The sequence below is a fragment of the Drosophila mojavensis genome, unplaced genomic scaffold (assembly GCF_018153725.1).
Source record: "Drosophila mojavensis isolate 15081-1352.22 unplaced genomic scaffold, ASM1815372v1 contig_80, whole genome shotgun sequence".
Taxonomy (NCBI): Eukaryota; Metazoa; Arthropoda; class Insecta; order Diptera; family Drosophilidae; genus Drosophila; species Drosophila mojavensis.
In genome coordinates, this window is record NW_025318906.1 from 9,316,134 (window position 1) to 9,338,019 (window position 21,886).

General features: G+C 41.5%; 1 protein-coding gene across 5 annotated transcripts in view; it reads right to left on the reverse strand.

Annotated features, from left to right (window-relative positions):
- LOC6579252 (filamin-C) overlaps positions 1-21,530 on the reverse strand; it is a 31,285-nt gene extending 9,755 nt beyond the window's left edge. Inside the window, exons 1-10 of one of the 5 annotated variants that reach the window (XM_044011025.1) lie at positions 21,370-21,530; positions 14,435-14,831; positions 9,921-10,571; positions 8,919-9,224; positions 8,122-8,858; positions 7,775-8,045; positions 7,271-7,597; positions 6,920-7,117; positions 6,405-6,850; positions 5,911-6,335 (exon numbers count right to left, since the gene is read on the reverse strand). In XM_044011025.1, coding sequence (XP_043866960.1) covers positions 5,911-6,335; positions 6,405-6,850; positions 6,920-7,117; positions 7,271-7,597; positions 7,775-8,045; positions 8,122-8,858; positions 8,919-9,224; positions 9,921-10,571; positions 14,435-14,671 — 3,598 coding nt within the window. In that variant the 5' untranslated portion in view covers positions 14,672-14,831; positions 21,370-21,530. Of the gene's footprint in view, positions 1-2,370; positions 2,727-4,643; positions 4,820-5,910; positions 6,336-6,404; positions 6,851-6,919; positions 7,118-7,270; positions 7,598-7,774; positions 8,046-8,121; positions 8,859-8,918; positions 9,225-9,920; positions 10,572-14,434; positions 14,943-21,369 lie in introns of those variants that run through there. The other 4 variants (XM_032730401.2, XM_044011028.1, XM_044011026.1 and 1 more) reach the window with 4 other exon arrangements.
- Positions 21,531-21,886: the final 356 nt, after the last annotated feature.

The window sequence follows — 21,886 nt, forward strand, 5'->3', positions numbered from 1 at the left end:
ACTGTACCGGCATGCGGCAAACTGCTTGAAACCTGAGCTCCAGACACATTGCATGAGCTAAGCGAGTTGAACTTGCAGCAATTGGCAATTACGAGCAGCTCGTTAAATGTTTGCTTATTTTATTGATTTACTCAATTGTTGTAGTTGCCGCTGTTATTGTTGTTGTAGTTGCTGTTGTTGCAGTTGTTGCTGTTGTTGCAAGAAATTTACTTTTGTTTTCAACTTTCCACCACATTTCTCTTTCTCGTACTTTTTTCTTTCGTGTGCTGCACTTTTCCTTTTAGCGCTCGTTTCGGTTGCATTTGCCACTTTTTATGGCTTTCCATGAAAATTGCCACAGCAGCAGCTGCCCAGTTCAATGGAAAATCAAACTGTTGCATTGTCGCTCAACACTCGACTTGAGTTGCGCAAACAACAACAAAAACAGCAACAGCAAAAAAGTGGAAAAAATATGAAGCCCTGAGAAACTTCTTCAAATTCGAACCTCGAACTCGGTTGTTGCCACACTTGGCTAACAAAAAGCTGCTCAATTTGCATGTTGTTGTTCATGTTCTTCTTCTTCTTCTTCTGCTTCTTGAATATCGTTGACCAGCAATTGGTGGCACACTTTGTTGCCACATTTATCACCTAATAACAGCTCGGATGCTAACAACAGTTAGCTGTTGCGTCTAATAAACATCGCCAACATCTAAGTAAAAGTTTCCCATGCTCATAAATTTAGCTCTGTCCGTCTGTTTGTCCGTCTATTTGTCTGTCTGTGTCTTTGTCAGTGGCACATTCAACATGTGGCAGCCACACAAAATGCCTGCAACGCGAGCTTTGGTTGCATTGCCAACTAACGGTCTAACTCTTTGACGGCATTCGTTTTCTTTTTCTTTTTCTTTTTTGTCGGCTTTTATCTATTGACTGATGAGTTTTATTCACAATTCGTGGCTTTTGTGGCAAGAGAATTCTTTGTTTCAATTTTGCATTTTTGTTTTTGTGGACTCATGAGACTAGATAGAGAGTTGCTTATAGTACTATACTATACTATACTATACTATACTATATAAGTATTCTATATAAATATAATAATATTGAAAAATTATTATATATATCATTATACAAGTTTTTTTTTTTGCATATAAATTTACATATATATCTATCTATAGAACTAACATCTAATTGTCATTGATCATATCGTCAGTTATCGTCTTTAGTTCTTCAATCTAGTTCAAGCATCATATTTTCTCCTAAATTACTCTAAGAGCAACTGAAGTGCAATTGAAGATAAATTGTTTAGTGTACGATAAATCGTCTTTCCAGTCTATATATAGCTATAAGGAGGTGCTCCCTTGTTAGCTATAATCTTAAATTAGACTCAGACTCACACTCCAATTAGATACACAATCCAATTGGCAAGTTAGTTGAATCGAGCTTAAATTATTCATAACCTTTAGCCTAGTTTCAATTTTCTACTACTACAAAATATCTCCTCTCAAATTCTATAAAATTCAAGAGTATTTTGCTATTCGTTGATATCAGCAACTTTTCGCTGGCCGGTTTTATCGGCTTGTCAGCGACCAAGTTTTCCGGCATGTGGCCAGAGAACAAGTGCAGCTAAGAGTAGATAGATGCTTGAATGCTGTTATTCAATATGCATACGAGTGTTTGTGAGTGCCAAAGTATTTACCTATGTGTGTGTGTGTGTGAGACAGAGAGAGAGAGAGAGAGAGAGAGAGAGAGCGAGCGATTGTGCGTCTGTGTACAAAATCGGTTACGTGACTGCGGTATGCAAACCGTTAGATGGCCAGCAGCTGTCGCCACAGCAGCAGCAGCAGCAGCAGCAGCAGCAGCAGAAGCCGAAGCAGAGGCAGAAGCAGAACTCAAAGCTAGAATGTCTGACAGCGACCGTTACAAATAGTTGAGGCAAAAAAATGTATCTATGTTAAAGTATCTATGCTACTAAGGCACGTGGACTTTAATAGGTGTAACTGTGCTTAAGTATCTTTGGGGATGTGTTGTGGCAAATGAGTTGAACATATAGAACTGTGTATCAAGTAATATATTTGATATATCTAATAGTATATTTTGATATAGAGGTAAATTGACCTATATCTGAATATCTTTATATACTTCGTATCCATACCTATATATATAAATGTATCTGTGTCATTTAGTCCATATATATAAATACATGGATTCATGGTTGAATACGTAGATGCCTATATATCTATTGTATATATCTATAGTCTATATATCTATCTATCGATATATCTATTTATCTATACATCTATATGTCTATATGTCTATATATCTATATACATTCATCTATCTATCCATACATATCTATCTATTGCTATCAATTTTGGCATTTCAGTTGAGATTTACGTTTTGTGCTGACTGTTGTTGGCTGCTGACGATGCGTGGAGCGTTGGTAGCGTGGCTTTAATTGTTATTGTTGGTTTGTGGCTGTGGCTGACAATGTGTTGTTGGGGCAGTGCAAGATGTTGGCTGAAAACGCGTGATTGGAACCTTATTCTTTTGTATATCAATTCACAATTGCTGAGCGGGCGGCACGTCTGAACTTGAACCACTTGAAAGTCAAGTGAAACGCGCTGCGATTATGTCAGCGGCTTGTTAAATTTTTTAAATATATTATTTATTTTTAAGCTCGAGAGCTTTTGTGTGTTTCATTTGTGTAAATTATATGTATATTATATGTATTGCTTGTGTTAAATGCTGCACTACGCGAATTTCAACAACAGAGAAAAACAAATTTAGTTTTCAGAGCACTTTACTGATGTCACGAAAATCACGAATCGCGCACGTTTTTATCGCGTTTTTTTCACCGACATTTTCCGCGGTCGTTGCAAAAAGAAAAAAGTGGAAAAGAAAATGTATTATGTTTGTATTTACAATTAAAAGTTCAAACGATTTGTAATTTATCATTTGGATTTGCTTTTTTCTCTTTATCCACACATATTTCTGTTGACCGTCGCTCAAAAAACCAGTTGCTCGAGCGCCATGCGGGCAGTCAAAATAAAGAAAAAAAAAATTTCACTTTGAATGTGGCTCATGAAATCACAAAAATGCAGAGAGTTAGAGGCGATAAGGGCGAGGAAGAGGGGGCGGGGCAGTGGCAGTGAATAGCTGTGAAATTTTGGGCATGTATGCCAATATGTTGGACAGCGGAAATGGCCAAAAAGCAACAGCAGCAGCAGCAGCGGGGTAAAAGCGCAGCGCAGCTCAGCTTGGCTTGAGCTGAAGACAGAGGTGTGGCTACAGCTCATTATACAAGCGCGTGCGAGAGAGAGAGGGAGAGAGGAGGGGGGTAGAGTGAGATGTGAAGAGAAAACAACTTAAAAAACGAAACGAAAATGAAATGTTCGCTTAAATATTTGTGTTGTGTCAAGTCGAGTGGGAAAGTAAGTGGCAGCCACGTTGTCGCTGCAAAAGAAATTGCAATCTGTGTTGATCTCACGCATACTTGGCCAACTGCCCACCGGCACGCCCTTGCCGCATACCACCAGTTGCATACATACATGTGCATGTATGTATGTATGTATTTATATATTGTTGTACAGGTACAACAACAGGCTGACAACCTATCCCAACGGGTTTCCAGCTGCAGCCGCATTAAGTGCTAAGGCAAACAGTGTGCGTATCTCTTGATATTGCTTCTCTTGTTACTGTTGCTGCTGCTGTTGCTTTGTTGTTGTGGCTTTGTCGTAGGGCGTGCAACTTCCTGCTGTAACGGCCAACAAAGGCATGCAACAAGTGCGCCTTGTGCCACATAGCAAAGCCAGCAACGTCGACGACAACAGATTGAAAATTGCAAAGCAAACATCAAGCTGCGCAAAAAAAAAAATGATAGCAGAGCACTTTCCGCTGCTGCAACGTTGCAAGCGCTTGTGCTTGTGTGTGTATATGTGTGTGTGTGTGCAACTATGAACTATGCGCGCCTGTCGCTCGATTATGTCTACTGCTGCACTGCTGCACGGGGCCTTTAACTTGGCCAATAAACGAACCAAATTGCGGTTGTGGCATGTTGCAAGCTCTTAACAAAATGGCTGCCACACACACACACAGGGAGAGATACCAATACACTGAACAAAGTTGAATCATGTTCAATGAACATTGCAAATTGCAGGGCGACAGTTTTCTACGCTTTTGGACGTTGATTCCAAGCGATTTTGAGCATTAAGCCGCAGCAGCTGTCTAGTCCCATTGAAAATATTTTCAGCTTAAAGGTTCATTAAACTGGTTTTAGTTTTATTTTACTTATTGTTGTCGAGTTATATTTTTTTTCATTTTGGTAGCGCGCGCCCCACACACGCAACACACACACACACACATGCAGACAGAGAGCAATCCAAATGCGACGAGGGCAACTAAGTTTTTGGAGCGATGGCAAACGGGAAGGGGAAGGCAACGGCACGGCGAAATGACGGGTGAGGGAACGGGAACGCGACGTCCGCATTGGAATATTAGCATATTTCTTTTCCATAGAAATCTCACGAAAAAATCTTCTCGTTTCGCTAAACATTCCACACGAAAAAAAGAAACAAATTCTTTATCTAATTTGTGTTGTTTTGTTGTTTCTTTTTTAGTTGTTAACCGTTTGACAATGTTATTGTCTTCGTTGCTTTTTGATTACAAACAATTCTTTTCTTTTTCACTCTGCACAATCACACAATCACACAAACTTCAAGCGTTTGCGTTTTCTTATTTCTTCTTTCTCTTGTGTATTTTTTTCTTGGCTTTAACCGTTGCGATCCGCTTCAAATGACAATGCGGCGACGTGTCAGTTACGTTCGAATCGCGAGCTATGACTGACTGCGACTGCTGCTGCTGCTGCCAACTCAACTCACACCAGAAACTTGTTCAGCAGGTCGCTCAGTGCTCACGAGCACCGGAGCGTAAAAGAGCGCCTCGCAGGTAGGCGCAGCAACAAGTGATCTGTGGTGAGTTTCAGGGTGAGCTGAACGAATGCAAGTGGTGAGCGCGAAGAGCGCAGCTTAGACTCTCTCGGCTCGGGCAAAATTATGCACTCTTTAATGGCGAGGCGAATTCGTCATAGTAGCACGACTAAATATTCTATTCATATTTTTGCTCAGAGGAAACGAAATTGGTACAATAGAATAGATAGTAAACTGAGGTGAGCCGAAGGAATGCAAGTGGTGGCAGCGCAGCTTAGAAACTCTTGAGCGCAGTGCTGAATTCGCCGCACCGTGGTGTGCAACGCATTTGATATGATGATAATGATTAAATATTTTAATTTAGGTTGATCTTAATTGAAGTAAATGCGTATAATACTCTTAATAACAAGCTTTAACAGAGCATTTCATAGCAACCAATATGTTCTCTTCTCAATATTATCTATTGTGAGCTTTAAATTGATTCAGCTCATTTATGAATTCAAGATATGATAAATATATTAATATACTATTTTAAATGTAGTTTTTTGTAGTATGTATTGCAATCTAAAATAAGATATTTTATTTATTAATATTATCAGAAACTTTTCAATACATGAATTGTATTGAAGTTTAAAAAGATAAGATAAGTTTTATAAAATATATAATGAATTTATGGATTCCTAACAATCTTATACCTGTCTGCTTAAACAATGTTATCTGGTCAATTTTGAGTCAGACTAGATCAGAAAATTATTATAATATAAAATCGATCAGACTACCCTCGCAAATTACAGTTTCAGCTTCTATATGGGATCAATAGTTCAACTTTGGCAAATACTTGAAACCCCTCAACCCAAAGCACAAATGCCCATCTACTAGGCATGTCCAATTCGGGCGAGGGCTAAAAACAAACGACTCGCATCGTAAGAATGCCGATGTCGACTTATAAGATTTATAACGCTATACAATACACAGATATTACGTCACATATGAATTTAGTTCCGCTCACCTGGTACCGTTTCTCCGTTGAAGGTGATCTGCACGGTGTGCGTTCCATGCTCGTGAGGCGTAAAGCTGGCAATGAAACGCTGCCCTCCCAGCGAACGCACCGATGAGGTGACCCGACCGCCATTGACCAATATCTCCAGATTGCCAGAGCCAGCCTTGGAGCCGTCGATTTCGAATTCCACAGGTCGTCCAATCGAACCGTTGGGTATGTCCTGTACACGTATGGCTCGAGCACCGGTCGCATTGCTGTCTATGGGACGAAAGCGCGACAGCGAACTGTAGCCATAGCCGGGAGCACTTGTCAAGCTGTGACCGTTGCTCTCCGTGACGATATGCTCGCTGGACTCCTTCACGGTCTTCGTATAGCCGCCCGATTTATCGGTATAGGTATTATTCGAATGGGACTTGACAGTGATGGCACTCGGTCTGAGAAAGAGAGAGAGAGAGGGTATTTTAATTTGGGATTACAAAGAATATATCAAGAACTGGTCTTACTTGTAGCGATCCACATCGTCAGGTGAATCCCGTCGATAGTCCGTTTGATGGTGCTGCTGCTGCTGCTGCTGCTGTTTGTGCAGCGCAAATTTGTTGTACTGTGTATTGCGCTGCGTCTCATTGTCCAGGTCCGGCCGTGTGTAGTTGAGCTCCGTGTTTAGCTGCGTCTCGGTCATATTCGCCAGCGATTCGAGCGAATTGTGCGAGAGCATATGCTTCGTCTTGTTGATCACATCCCAGCTATCGCGGCGAGCTGAGGCCGGCTTCATCGACGAGACGCGCACATTGGAGGAGTGATCGATGCGCGGCTCGGGGGAGCCAGTGCGACGCAGTCGCTCCGCCGTCCCATACAACGAGGGGCTGGCACGCACGCTCGAGTCGGTGACATAGTTTGAAGTGGACTTGTAAGTGGACGACTTCTCCACACGTGTGGACTCGTAGCCGTTCTGTAAAGGCAAAGGAGTTCCGACTTTAGTTGGTATATCGGCTACAACGCTTGACCCTAACCCACTTACCTTGTTCAGGGTGCTGGTCACGGGGCTGCCAATGCGATGTGTGGCGGTGCTGATGTACGCATTGTTGGGCGAATAGCGCTGCACCGGCGAGGCGGACGCGTGGCGCGGACTGCTGGTGATGTTGCGCGTCGAGCTCTCAAACTGATTCGATGTCTTGATGGTCAGCGGACTGTGCGAGTGCACCTCGCTTGAACGGGTCTGTGAAGCAGGAGGAGGAAACAAAAGGAGAGAGAGAGAGAGAGAGAGGGAGTATTAATAGTTTGCCAGATTTTAGTTGTTTGTCATACACATAGCATGTCCTATCATAGGCATCTCTTTAGTTATCATATCAAACAGTTGAAATTTAGTTACATTCAGTGTGGGACTGGGTATTGGACTGAGCGAGCTAGTCAGCTGCTGCTGCTGCTGATGCCGCTGATAGCTGTTGCTGCTGCTGCTGATGCCGATGCCGTTCAGCTGCTCTCGCTCCTCGCGCGGCGGCGTCAGCTTCGGCTTGCTCACAATGCGCCGCTGGCTATAGAGCTCGTTCTCCTTGTCGTAGTAGTAGTCGTTCTTCGTGGAGCTGCTGTTGGACGCCTTCGAGTCGCGACGAGCGCCGCCCGTTTCCGTATACAGATCGGCTGAGTTCAGGTATTTGACTGTGGGTGAGTTCGGTGTGGGGGACGGGCCATTGTTCTCCTGTCGAATGCAATTTTGAGTGTGTGTGTGTGTGTGTGTGTAGGTCAGGGGCGGTACGTGTGTGTGTGTGTTAGCCAAAACATTGAATTTTGTGTTGAATTGTGCCAAGCATTAAACCCAGAGCCCATGCCACGTGCTTAGAATGAAATTCAGCGATGCTCCGCCTCCTGCACTTACCTCGCTCTCCCGCTTGTAGTACCTGGAGCTGGAGCTGTGATAGTCGGTCGTGTCCAGCTTCGGCGAATATTGGGGCGAGTAGCTGCTGGTGCGCTCCGCCGTGTTGTGCGTGTGCAGATCCCGGCGATTGAGCGAGCTGTTGCGATAATCGTTGTGGCGTGTGTTCGTCGTGGAGATGAAGTGCATCGAGGGGCTCTCCGAGCGGTGTTTGCTCTCGTGCAGCGGGCTGCTGCGCGTCTTGCCCGAGCGACCTTTCGTGCCCACGCGCATGCTGTGGATTGAGAGACCAGCTCAATAAGACAAGGAATCCTACATACATATATGTCAACCAATTGAGATTCACTCACATGAAGGGCGAGCCCTTGACGTCGTAGCCATTGAAGTAGATGTAGACGCGATATTTGCCATTCTGGCGCGGCATGAAGGTCACCCGGTACTTGTTGTCCACGATCTTCTCCAGGGAGCAGACCAGTGAATGCTTGTCATGGACAATGTCCACGTGCAGCTCCCCGTTGACGCCCACGCCACGGGCATCCACCTCAAAGGTGTGAGCGCGCAGCGGCATGGCACCGTCCAGGCCGTGCACCGAGACGCCGGAGGCATCGAAGACGGCACAGGTGAAGGGTCCGCCCTGGATGTGACGGCCCTGGTAGGTGATCGCTATCTCCCAGATGCCCGCCTCATCCGGCTTGAATATGGCACTGTGTCCCTCGTCGATCTTCTTCAGCGGACAGTTGTGCGAGATGCCCGTAGGTGAGACGGCCGTGACCAAAATGTCCTCCGTCTTGGGTGCGCCCGTCGCATTCACCAGCACCTCGACCAGGCTGCCCAGGGCGCAGGGCGCCATGCCGGGCGGCGCCACCTGCAGGAGTCGTGGCAGCACCCGGAAGAAATGGCCACCCAGGCTGTCCTCGCCAATCTCGACGACAATCTCGTGCATGCCGTAGCGCTCCGGCACGTAGACGCCCTCGCCGTGCACATTCAAGCGCACCGACTGGCCGGGCTGCCCGGATGGCGGCACCACGTGACAACGGACCGAGCTCAGGCTGACGTCCCGCGACAGCACGTCGATCCGGAAATGCGTCTGCGTGTGAAATGGTTATTAAGCATTAATGCCCAGTCGGGTTCGGGCGAGCTCACTCACCGGTTCGCCCACACGGCCGGATGTGCTCTCCAAGTATACGTTGACCAGGTCGGAGAGCGGCGGCCGGGGCGGCACCCACTGCAGATGGGCTGCATACGCCATGATGCCCAGATGCTCCACTTCCGGATTGGCCATGTCCTTGGGCGTCAATATGGGCTGCACGCCCAGCTTGGCGCCCGCATCGACCGCCTTGCGTATATTGTTCTCAAAGTGGAAGGGATCGGTGCTCAGCTTATCTGGCGCTGGCGCCGACCCGCCCAATCCCTTGATGACCTCGCACAGCACGCGTCCATCGTTCCAGTCGGTCTACAATGCCATGCAATTAATAGTTCAAGCAATTACAATCAAAATACACAATTAAAATTAAAGTCATGCAATTGGATTGGCAGCCCAACGAGGCGAACAGGGGGGCCAACATGACGAGGGGAGGTGAAAGGGGAGAAAGTGAAAGGGAATTCACAATGAGAGCGGAATCTTTAATAAAAATCAATATATTTTAATTGTGTGAAAGAGAGAGAGAGAGAGAGAGAGAGAGAGAGTGGGAGAGGGGCGAAGAAAAATATTAGAAAATTATGAGGAGCAGAGAGGACTAAGCAGGAACAGAATGATAGAGAGATGAAGAGATAACGTAGAGAAAGAGGGAGAGAGACAGAGTTAAAGAGAATGAGAGAGTGAGACAGAGAGAGTGAGAGTGAGAGAAAGAGAGAGAGAGAGGGAGAGCAGTGGGAACCAGTAAAATATGAAGGGTATAGACTATGAGACTATGAGAAAGACTAATAGAGATAGGAATGAAAAGCGAATGAAAGAGTTAGGGATTTTTAAGTAATGAAATTCGAGAATAGGGAATTGATGTGAGAGAGAGAGAGAGAGAGAGAGGGATAGCAATAGAGGGAACAAGTGAAAGAGCGACAGGGAGAGAGAGATCACCAGGTACAGTGGAATGACCTGCACTTGCCGTCTCTTTCGTATAGTACAGTTAAACAGTTTCCGATTTCGACTCACCGTGAAATTCTTCACCGGCTCCTTGACCTGAGTGTTGACCCAGCGCATGGTGGCATTGTAGCCAGGTCCGCCGGGCTTCATGAAGTACGAGAGATACGTCATGCCGGATAGCTCGTCCAGCCAGGGCGAGGCTAGATACTCCGGCTCCAGCACCTTGGGCACACCAAACTCGCGCTGCGCCAGATTCATGGCATTGGTGCAGTTGCGCACACTCTGACTAGGATCGAGACTGCGCCAGTGCGGGAACAGGCCCGGCTGACAGTAGTCCAGCAGTGCGGCCAGGTTGACGCCGCTATTCCAATCGGTGGTCAGATTGGTGATCTTGCAGTCGGGCAGCGCTGCCTGCAGCCAGGCCAGCATCAGCTTCCTGGGCGGGAATTTGCTGCGTCCGATCTGATAGCGCACGATCAGCGACCAGATCAACCCGAGTATCAGCTTCACATTGCCATTGACAATGTCCACGTTGCCGATGTTGACCAGCTTGATGTGATCCGCCTCGATCGACTTGAGCGCCGTCGTGGCATTCTCCAGATAATGATGCTGATTGGCCGGCCGACGGTTCCACGACGGTTTCAGCGGACGCGTCTGCAGGTTCTCCACCAAGGCGCACAGGCAGGTGCCGTCACAGAAGTCCGTGGCCCAGTCATGCACCTGAGCGAAATGAGCGAAGGAAAAGGTTATATGGGTCTCATATATAGAGAGATATTTATATATGTATATATATATTTATATATGTATTTTAATCATTAACAGCGCATCTCTCAATGGGCGTTAATTAGCATTGTTTGTGCGAAAGCATGTAAAGTTTATTATTGTTGTTTTTTGCTGTTGTTGTTGTTGTTGTTTTTTATTTAATGTACCGACATAGCTGACAGCCAAGCAACAATCATAATAAATAGTGAAGCTCGCTTGTGGCCCACATTTGGGGCGTGTTCCGACTACTGCTGCTGCTTCTTTTTGTTCAGCTTCTTCTTTTCTCTGTCTCTCTCTCTCTCTCACTCTCTCTCACACATGAACGGTAGTTTCGAAGCTTTCTCCGCATGCGTCTTTGCAATTTCTGCCATTTGACATAAAGCTTTTTATCTCTGCAGCTGTCAGCAGCCGGCGAGACAATCGCGTGTCTGTTGCTGTTTGTTTGCTCTGCTCCAGCCAACCGCCCAGGCCGCTCCCCTCCCCCTGCTTCGGCCAGCTCCTGCTCGAGCCATGCAGCGCACACAAATATTCTATGGATGGCCATAAAAATCTCGCACATAGTTGCCAACAAGAGGCAGCAACAAGAGCTCCACTTAAACTGCCAGAGTTGTTGTTGTTGTTGTTGTAGTGGGGGTGTTGTCTATTGCTGTTATCATAATGCTGTTGTTGATGTTGTTGTCATGTGCGCATAACCTTTGAATTTGCAAGTCTCTTGACTTGCGAATATGTGTGTGTGTGTGTATGCATGTGTGTGTGAGCAGAAAAGCTATGCGAGATTGGATATTATAAACAAGCGCTCATAAATTGCTATTGTCTGTGAAAAAGTTTCATCTCATATGTCCCAGCAGCTAAACATATGTGCGAGTCGAGGCAGAGTCGAGCTGAAGAAGCAGCAGCACATTTTATATCCCAGCTATCCTAGCTAGCGGCAGATGCTTTTCAGCGATAAGTTTGTTAAATCTATGTTAACTAAATGTGAATTTGCTTATATTGTTTTTTAATTTATATTAAACTTATGCATCACATCGACTTTTAAAGGCACGCAATAGAGCAGAAGTATAGTTAGATATGCATATGGAAAGATAATTTACAATCTGTTAACTGAATGTTAAAATTTGTTAATATTTTCCTATTAAAAGTTTTACATCAAATGGATTTTAAAACCCTGGAAATGCTAAGCTGTTAGGCAAAGGCATATTAAAATATGAATAAAGAAGAGAAAAGCCGTATAGCACATCCATCATCATAACATTTCATGTAGCATAACTAGCATATAACATAATCAAAAATTCAATAAAGGCTATGTTAACAAGATGTTAATATTGTATATCAAATACTAATAAAATTATGTGTATAAAATTTAGCATTAGCAGCTGCAAATGCTTAACAGACATATAAAAAAAATTTTGAATCACTGTTTATTTACAGCTCTAAATGTTTATAATTATATAATACAAAAATTCTGAATCACTGTTAATTAATTAGCATTAGACTCAGTAAGCTGCATGTTAGCCTTTCAATACTTGCATAAATTAATTTGTTTACAAAAGTTATACAGCTTGAAATGTAGGAGATATAGGAAATAGCTTTAATAATATTGGAGTAGGTTAAGGCACTGTTAGCTAGTTGTTAACTTTTCCGTATAGTTTATATATTTTGTATGTATGTATATAGATATTCGCTTTAATTTATGCAGCTGTATGTATTGTACAAACACACACAATATACAACAAGTAGCGCTGTTAAAGCTATGTTAACACTATTCAAGCAAACAAAACCCCACTGGCAGCCATTCCAAATTAAATGCCATTAAAGGCAACAAAAGGCAGCATACACAATATGCACAATGGGTTTCCTTCAATTAGCTATTAAATTTTATGAAATAACGTTTAAGTCGCGGCATTATCGAGCGCTGTTAAGTTAACATACAAATAGCTTGGGAACACAGCACGCTGGCTTTTGTCATGGGAACAGTTTGAGTAAATAAGTCGACTGAAACAACAAAGTCAATTAAATGCAGTTGATAGAGTATTTAGGCTGCAGACAGACAGACAGACAGACAGACAGAAAAAAAGCGCAAAAAAAGTTGATTGCAATTCGATTAGCCATAAGCTAGAATATCTATATAAACTGCACACTTGACAGTCTCAGTTTGGCTTTTTGACCTAAATATATGGAGCCAGATTGTTTTTTGTTGCTGTTGTTGTTGCTGTTGTTATTGTTAAGGCTTTTTGTCATTGGGTGCTCAATTAGCGCCGTTTACAACCTGCAGCTCGCATGCGAGCGAACTCTGCCCGTTTCGGAGGGCAGCGGCCTTGCTCCATCGCTCATCATTGTCGTCTCGTTTCTCTCCAAAATTTATGCACAAAACCGAAAAAAGACTCGAAAAAAAATCTGTGCTTTTGTGTTTTGTAACACGTAAATGGCTATATATACATATACAATATATAAAGATACATTTATTTTGAATATTTGTGCGACCTTGGCATTCAAGCGCCCAAATATGGATAGTTCATGTCAGTGTGAGAAAAAAAAAATGGAAAAAAAACAGGCTTTCGAATTGACTAATGAAATGCATGCCAAGTGAGTGCGATTGCAATTGGAATTGTAATTAAATTGACCGACTCGAATATGTATATGTGTAGTATATTGTTATGTTGCCTTCGAGTAAGTCAACTTTGCCATTGAAGCACTTGCTGCAAGTGTGGGCGTTGCGTATACGCCGTGTGTGCGTGCGTCAATTCATATTTGTGTGTGTGTATGTGTGTGTGTGTGTGGGCGAGACAATGAGTCGAGCTGTGAACTGATTTTGGCTTTATGACTGTACCGGGGGTGCTGTAAATGCACAGATGTCCAGGCCTTTAAAGGCCTTGCGGAAGAACAAACGAACGAACTGCGAACTGCGAACTGGGAACTGTCCAAGCATACTGCAGCAGGCCCTGCTTGAGGAACTTATCTAATGTGTACACATATAATTATATATGGAGAGATTTCTATTATATATGCTCGAGTGTAATCGATAGTTCTATTGACTGCCCGACCCATTGGCTGAGTAAACGTCGCATTGTTAACAGTTTCGCTTCAATGCACGCTTAACTCTTATATAAGAGCTTCTCTATTGACCAACCCATAATATAGCAATGTGCGTGGGTCGGCTAAGAAGTTTGCGTTCTAGTCAATAATATGTATAAAGTAAATGATAATATCAAATGATATATAGTATAATATATATAATATATAGTATTATAGAATATATAGCCTTATATTATATGAATAATTTAAAGAAAATTTTAATAAAAAATTTAAATGTCTTTGTTTATAAATTCTCTAAAAACTATAATTTTTATATTTACTGTCTTCTGAAAGAATTTTCTCATATATGTATATTTTAATACACACTAAAGATGACTACAAATAAAAATTTAGCTAAATGGATTTTTTTTCTCTAAAAGACTATAAAATTTCATTTTACATTCGCTTTCATTCTTTTTATTTATTTTAAATTTATTTATTTATTTATTATTTATTTTTAGTTTATTTTTTTGCTTCTTTAAGATTCTATCATTGGAAATTTATTTTTCTTTATGATATCACTTTTCACTGCATTCTCTATTTTTAGTTTCTAAATAAATAACGTTCAATATAATTTTTTTTTTCTTCTTCTAAGTAAACATACTTGTACATTTATTTTATTTTACTTTGCTAGCCTTTTAATAAATATATTTTAATTTGCCCATCTACCTTATTTCGCCTTCAGCTAACATTTGAAAGTCTTATTGAATAGCCCTCGCGTGCTTACGTCTATTCGATATTCGACTCACCTGCATGCCCGTCTCGCGCAGATGCTCGTTGACCCAGTTGCGAAAGGTGTTCGCCTGGATCTCCACCCACAGATCCTCGTTGCCGCGTATGTTCATGCCCTTGGCGGCGGTGCCCTCGGGACTGCGAGCCACCAGGCCGGCATGTGTGATCTTTTGGGTCTCGGTGGTGCCGTCGCTGTTGTGCTTGAGCAGGCCCGCGTGCGTCACCTTGGCGCCCTTGATGCCTTTGACGTCCATTGTGACGATCTCTTCTGCTCGCCTCTCCTCTCACTCACTTCACTTCACTTCACTTTCGTTGCGTTTCGCTTGCCTCAGTTTCTATGCAATCTGGGCTGGCAATTGTTTCATTGTATTTGCTTTTATTTATGTTTATTGGTCTTTCAATAATTTGCAATGCCTTTAAATAAATAAATATTCTTTTCGATTGTTAATTGAGCAACGCGATTTCGTTTTCGATCTCGAGTTCGATTTCCGAGCGCACGCGATCATTGCCCAATGCGAACTGAGCGGCTAACACTTTGGGCCCCACTTGCTTTCGGGCCAAAACAAACAGCAGGCGCTGACGAGTGCAAAAACAATGACGTCATGCCCGAGCTTAAAGCTCGACTCAACCACAACAGCAACAGCAGCGGCAGCGGCAGCAACAACAACAAGTGCCACAAAAATGTGGGCATGCGAATCGGAATCCGAATCCGAATCTGAAACTGATTCCGAATCCGAATCTGGCTGTGTAGAAACAGGTTTAGAGCGCTCGCTCCACAGCCACAGCGAAGCGAGCGAAAAGGAAAATTGAAAAAAGTATCTGACAATAAAGCACACAAACAACTACAAAACGCCAACAACAACAACAAAACCAGCAAAAATTAAGCCAAACACTTTTACGAGCAAATTATATATATTGATAGCTTGAAAATAGCCAAACAAATTGCAAATTGAGTTAATTCATGAATACAGCTGATGAGAGAAAAGCAAAGCTCTCTAAAGTTACACAGAATTTGAGATATTCAGACGAGGGGAAGCTGAACTAATAAATAGATAAATGATTGAATGGATCCTAAATAGAATAGATCTGTAAATGTAAAAGATCTGTAAGAAACAGATGCACAGAAAGATAGAAGGATAAGCAATCAAATAGATGAATTAATAGCTGGCCAATTGGCTTATATCTTATTTAAGTGAGCCATTGAGGAATGTATATATCTTCCTGAAACATAGAAGTGCCCATACAGCTGTCATATATAATATAGAAAATGATATACCTCAGAGCAAAGCTTGAGCTGATTTGCTCTTGCATTAGATTCAACTCTTCAAATACAAAGTTAATTACATTTCTCTAATCAAAATCAAAGCACCCGCGTTACACACTTTCTTTATATACAGGGTATAGATAGTGTGTGGTTGTATGTTGTTGTTGTTTCTGTTGGCACAGCGTAGGAAACTGTAAGTCTTTCACAACAGCCAGAGCCACAGCCACAGCCACAGCATGGAGCAAGTTTAGAAGGCCGTCAAGGTTTCTGCTTACAGCCCATATAGGCATTGACAACAACGATGTATGTATGTATGTGCGTGTGTACATATGTTTGAGCCCGGTCTCTATGGCCGTGTCTGACTGTCTGGGTGTTTGGGTGGGTGTCGCGACTCTCTACGCACAACCCAAACACAATTGCAATTGTGTGGCCAATTGATCAATGTGGACGAAATTTCACTTCACTTTTACCGCAAGCATTTTCTTAGCCAAATTGAAAGCGGCCTGCAAATGCGCCAATTGCCAATTGGCACTTGATGAGACAATTAGCAAATGATGCCAAAAACTAACTGCGGTTGCCCCTGCCAAATGCTACTCGACTACTCGGCCAAAGAACTCTAGAAGCACTTCATTTGTGAATGAACTGCACATAGATACATACATATATATAATATATACATACATATATGCCATATACGTCGCACTAGTCACTCAGCATAGATAGATCATCTTAAGAGCGCTGCTCACATTTCATATACCAAAAATAACATTTTTACGTTTTGTTGTTTTATTTGTGCATATTGAGAAACAATTTGTGTTGAGCGTGTTTACTTTATTTCGATGATGACATCACGCATCTTTCATGGAAGCACAGCGACAAGTTGAGTTTGTACAAAAACTGATTGAAAATAAGCAAGAATCAGCCAGATGCGGGTATGCGACAAGCAGCTGCCCTGTAAGTCGCCCCAAGACTCTTAGTCATGCACATAACATGATGTAAGTGGGAGGCGATGTACAGAAACTGTTAAGTGAGATGTTATTTCAACTGGAATGACGACTTCTGTTAAGAGAAATCTACATATATGATTTTATGTATTTATATGTATTTTCTGTAACTTCCTTAATTGGGTATTTATGAATCATTTTCATAGAGCAAATATTATGTGTAGATCTAATCTGTCTACACATAATAATTTCCACAATCTAATCTTGTTCATTTCAATTAAAATGTCAAGTGCTTAACAGTCTTTTAACATTTATATAACATGATATGCCAGCTAATGCTTATTCACTTGACAGCATGGCAGATCAGTTAAAAGACTCTTTAGTTGCCAGAAATGTTAATTAAAATAGTCTGTAATCAAATTGATGTTAGCTACACGTTAGAATTCTCTTAAGTCCCTCTCCTATAAATGAAACCATAGTCTGTAGTCTGCTTGCTGTAAGCGTTGTAGAGTGAGAGAGAGGCAGACAATAAAAGAGCTCATTCATAAGTATGTATGCATTAAAATGCATTTGCATTATGTTCATAGGTGCTGTTGTCATACACAGTTAACAGTCTGTTAGCTGGCGCTACGTAGAGAAATTTTAATATCATAATGTTACAGGCATATGCAATAACAGAGAGCTTAACATTATTCTACAAATATATTCTCATGCTCATACCTAAGATTTAGATCATGTGACGCTTATCAATCTCAAGTTCTGCTTGCCTCATGATACCCTAGCTTGCTGGCGCATCAATTTTCTGGCTTACAGGGTATAATTACATTACAAATGGCGTTGCGCAAATTGCATAAATTTATATAGACAGCAAACAAAAATACAAAATTGAAAAGCAACAAAAACAACAACAACAAATTTGTTGTGGAAGTGAATTCCATATGAGCAAACGGTCAACAGAGGCTGTTAGAAACGCTTTAGAAAGGCCGCCAGCGAAATGAGTTATGAATTTATGTACTCGCAGTAAATGAGGAATGTAGTAGAGATATATATATATATAGATATACATATATAAAGCTATATACTATATGTGACTGAAATTGAACTCGACTCAATTCAAGTGAAGTCAATTGCGAGCTGTTGCTGCTGTTGTTGTCGTTGTTGTCGTTGTTGTTTCTGATGTCATATCATTGCAATTGGCATTGGCAATGAACCTGACCGTAATTAGTTGCTGTTAATGAGCACGCGTTCTAAATCGAGTCATATTTAATTTGTATTTTTATTTCATTGTTGCTGCTACTGTTGTTGTTGTTGTTGTATTTTCTCTGCAACTGGGACTTTATTTGCAAGGTCATGGGAATGAGCACAGAGAGACTCTAACTTTTAACTTCCACTTTAACAGCCAGCTCATAGTTGAGGCGAAGCCAGCTATTTGCACAGTTGGTCAAGAGAGCAAACAGTCAACGAAAGTGTTTGACTTAAGTTGCCTCATTTGGCCGTCGTCGTTGTCATTGTTGTTGTCGTTGTTGTTGTTGCTTTTTGTTAACATCTTTAACGTGACTGAGTCGAGTCGAGCGGCTTGTTTGTGCCGAAACAATACGTTTTTTTTCTCGTCTCGATAAACACGCCCAGTTTTAGTTTTAGGGCCGCATGCCATTTACATTACGTAAGCTGCACAAATATATGTTTATGTACTTTAGATCAAGTCACTAAATTTGTATCTTATTTTGCAAGAATTTCGCCTGCTGTACGTGTGGGCAGTTTCTCTCATTTTTTTCCATTTTTTTTGTCAATCTCTGGCATTTTTGTCGATACGTTTCGTTTCGATTCGATATTTGCCTGTCCGAAATTCGCCTTGCCCAAACACCCACACACGCACACCCACCTGGTGGTGCTGTGGAGCTGCTGCTGGTTCAACGCCTCGTTCTAAGCGTGGGCGACTTTTCAAGTTTGATTTGCGCCAAAGCCAAAGCCAAAGTGAGCAACAAATGCGCATTGAATTGTGAATGACTTTAGTGGTGTGAACACTAAAAAACACAACAACAAGAACAAACTGTAAGTTACGACATTTTTTCATATCTGTTTTAACGCTCTGAGTATGCGTGTGTGTGTGTGTGTGTGTGTGTGTGTGTGCGAAGGGGGAAGTCACTCGAGAATTATAATAATTGCTCTTGTGTGGGCTAGAAGTTGATTCGAGTAATTAATGCCTAAAAGCCAGAAAGAGCTGAACTTATTTCACAGTTTATTTTATTTTATTTTTATGCATGGAGGAAACAACACTCAACGGAGCAGCATAATGCTTGACATAGAAATATCTCAGTTACACTTCAAAGAAAACTATTTAAGGCAAGTAATTGATAGTTGTCCAAATCTAGGCTAGAGAATGTGAACTGTATGGAAATATGTGTAGGTATATAAGACTGAGAATATTTTCATTGCAAATTATGAATGAAGTTGCCTCGTTGTGTGTTTTCTACTACTATTGTATATAGTATGCAGGTTTTAGTCAAACCTGATTTGAATCATATGAAAAACCTGGTTTATAAGCAGGAAGTTGCTTTGGCACCCTTTGTTGCTTGTTTTTAAATTACTTTCATTAGAGTTTTGTTTTTATGCATTTTGCGGAAAGTTAACATAGAACTAACATGTTTTAAAAGCAATTTATAAATGATGTTCTACGTGGGGCGTTTTAGTTTATAAGCTGGCACTTTAACTAGATGTTGAAGCTTTTGTATTACGGAACTGATGACAAATGAGTTTATGTATATCGATATCAACATTTGCTATTAAGATTACAGCGCTTTTACAGACTTATTTCTCTATTAATGACATTAGAGTTAATAGAAGTACAGTAGAATCGCTTTCATGGTCAGCTGGAATAACGTTACTGTGTGATGTTAAAGGCATGTTAAACTCTGAGCAAAATATACATAGATCCCATTCAAGCCTTAACTTTGTTAAAGAATTGCAGCATATAAGCCCGTTATATGATTCTAGTCATATTCGACGTGACAGAGAATAGAATTACCTATAATATCTATCAAACGTAATAATTCGTTACTCTGTTAGCCCACTCTACGAAGGCATCCCGGGTAGCTGACGCAGATGCGCTGTGAACAGAGCTGTTAATAGTCTGTTAATATGCAATTCAAATTGCATTTCTCTTAAGTTCATGTTGATATACTATATGTTATATAAATTTTATACTACACACGCTCTTAACTCTTTCTATATAAATATAATGCATATAAAGTCATCAACAAACAACTTTGCCTTCTACCAAAAAATTGTTTAAATATTTCATAAATTTCAAAAGCCAATAAATTTAGCTGTAATTATCATTGGCTTTGCACGATATTCATATTATTAATTTATGAAATCGCCTTGTACGCTCTTGCTTCAGCTTTTGGCATATGGCTAAATGCTATCTCAATCGGCTATGTAGCCATTATTTATCTATAAATTTCAGCTAGCGGACACGCCTTGAGTCAATGTGGCAGCTCATTAACGTTGCGTTTCCTATGGATTGTTTGCAAACGAGCATTTTATATTTTATTCGTATTATTATTATTATTATCATTCGCTGTATTTGGGGTGTGCATTTATTGCTGCTCATAAATAGAATAAAGAATAGGCACACACACACACACGTATATATATATGTAGCTATGTATGTATGCAGTGAGCACACTTGAGGCGCGCTTCAAGTTTGTGTCTTCAGTCATTTGATTTATGCCGTTAGACGTCACCAAAGCGCAGCCGCGAGTGTGTTCTATTGTAGTCTTTTCTCTTGTCTTGGGTTTGTTTTTGTTCTTTTTGAGATTTTAATTTTTGCTCATTATTTTCCACACACACTCGACTTTTTTTTTTAGGGAGGGAAGCCACTTAAAGCAACAACAACAACAACGACAATGACGTATAACTGCGTGCTAGGCAGTCCATAACAGCCCAATTACCATTAACTAACTGCAACTGAATGCGGGCCAACACGAGCCGGGAGAAGCAAAGAAAAAACGGCTACAACTAAAAACCAATCGAAAAACCAGATTCAGATAAAGATTCCAACAGCAAAAAATAACTTTCGGTTTTTTTTTTTTTTTTAATTTTGCGCGGTGTCTAGCGGCATTACGTAATGGGCCAAGAAAATGCAAATACAGCTAAGTTATAGATAGACAACGTACATACATACACACATAGGTAGTCATGTATGTATGTATGTGTGTATTCGAAGACAACGCCCGCACGCTCGCTCGACTTTTGATATTTGCACGCCCTCTAACAACTATTGTGAACTGATATTATGTTTTATAATACTGTGAATGCCGTTGCTTTTGGTTCACACGGCTCCGAGTTTCACGTGCTTAACATGGCTATAGAATATCTATATATATATCTAAACCTATATGTGTAGCGCTAATATATGCCTGAAAATTAGAACAGCACGTTAGGCATGCTGGGAATGTGCTTTAAACTTGGCCAAAAGCCAAAACAGTCAAGCGCGGAGTTATGCATAAATATTTGTGTTGGAGGAATGTATGCACTTTTTTTTCGTTAAAGATATTTTTTTTTCGGTTTAGTTTTATGGTTAAGAAGTTTTGCTTTAGCCCAAGTCAAGCGGCATTTTATTTTTTTATTTTTATAGCATTTCTCATTAGCTTTTTATATTTTTCATTTTCATTTTTTATTTGTTTTGTTTCTGTGTTTTTTTTAGCACTTGTTCGCTTCGTTCGTTTGCGCCTCTTCTTACACTTGGCTCTCGTTGCGGGCTTTTTATTGCCTCGTTTTTTTTTTTAGTTGTTATTGTTTTTGTTGTTAGGTCTTAATTTTCGTTTTGCTTGTAGCTCTGTGGGATCAAAAATAAACACGTCCAGCGCGCACGAGCTGTTCACAACGACTGAATGAGACTAGCTTAGACACGCTTTAAGCCAAGTTATTTCCAGTGCAGCGCAAAGCTTTGGAAGCGCCACTTGTGGACGTCATCGTCATCGTCTCATTCCACGATTCGCGATCTTGGCTTGTTTTGCTTAACTGCTTTGGTTTTGCGCTTTTGTTTTGGGCTCTCCATTCGCCTTTACCAGTTACCAGTTGCCGTTGCTCACTAAAGACCTGAGAGTTGAGAGCTGAGAGTGGCGAGTGGTTTTCGTGGCGTTTCCGTTTATGAAACGCATTTTGGTCTGTTCTGAAAGATTTTTTGTATCTCTCTTGTCTTATGCTCGCTCAGTGAGAAGTGAGAAGAGGGAGTATGTGGTGCAGTTTTGGAAGGT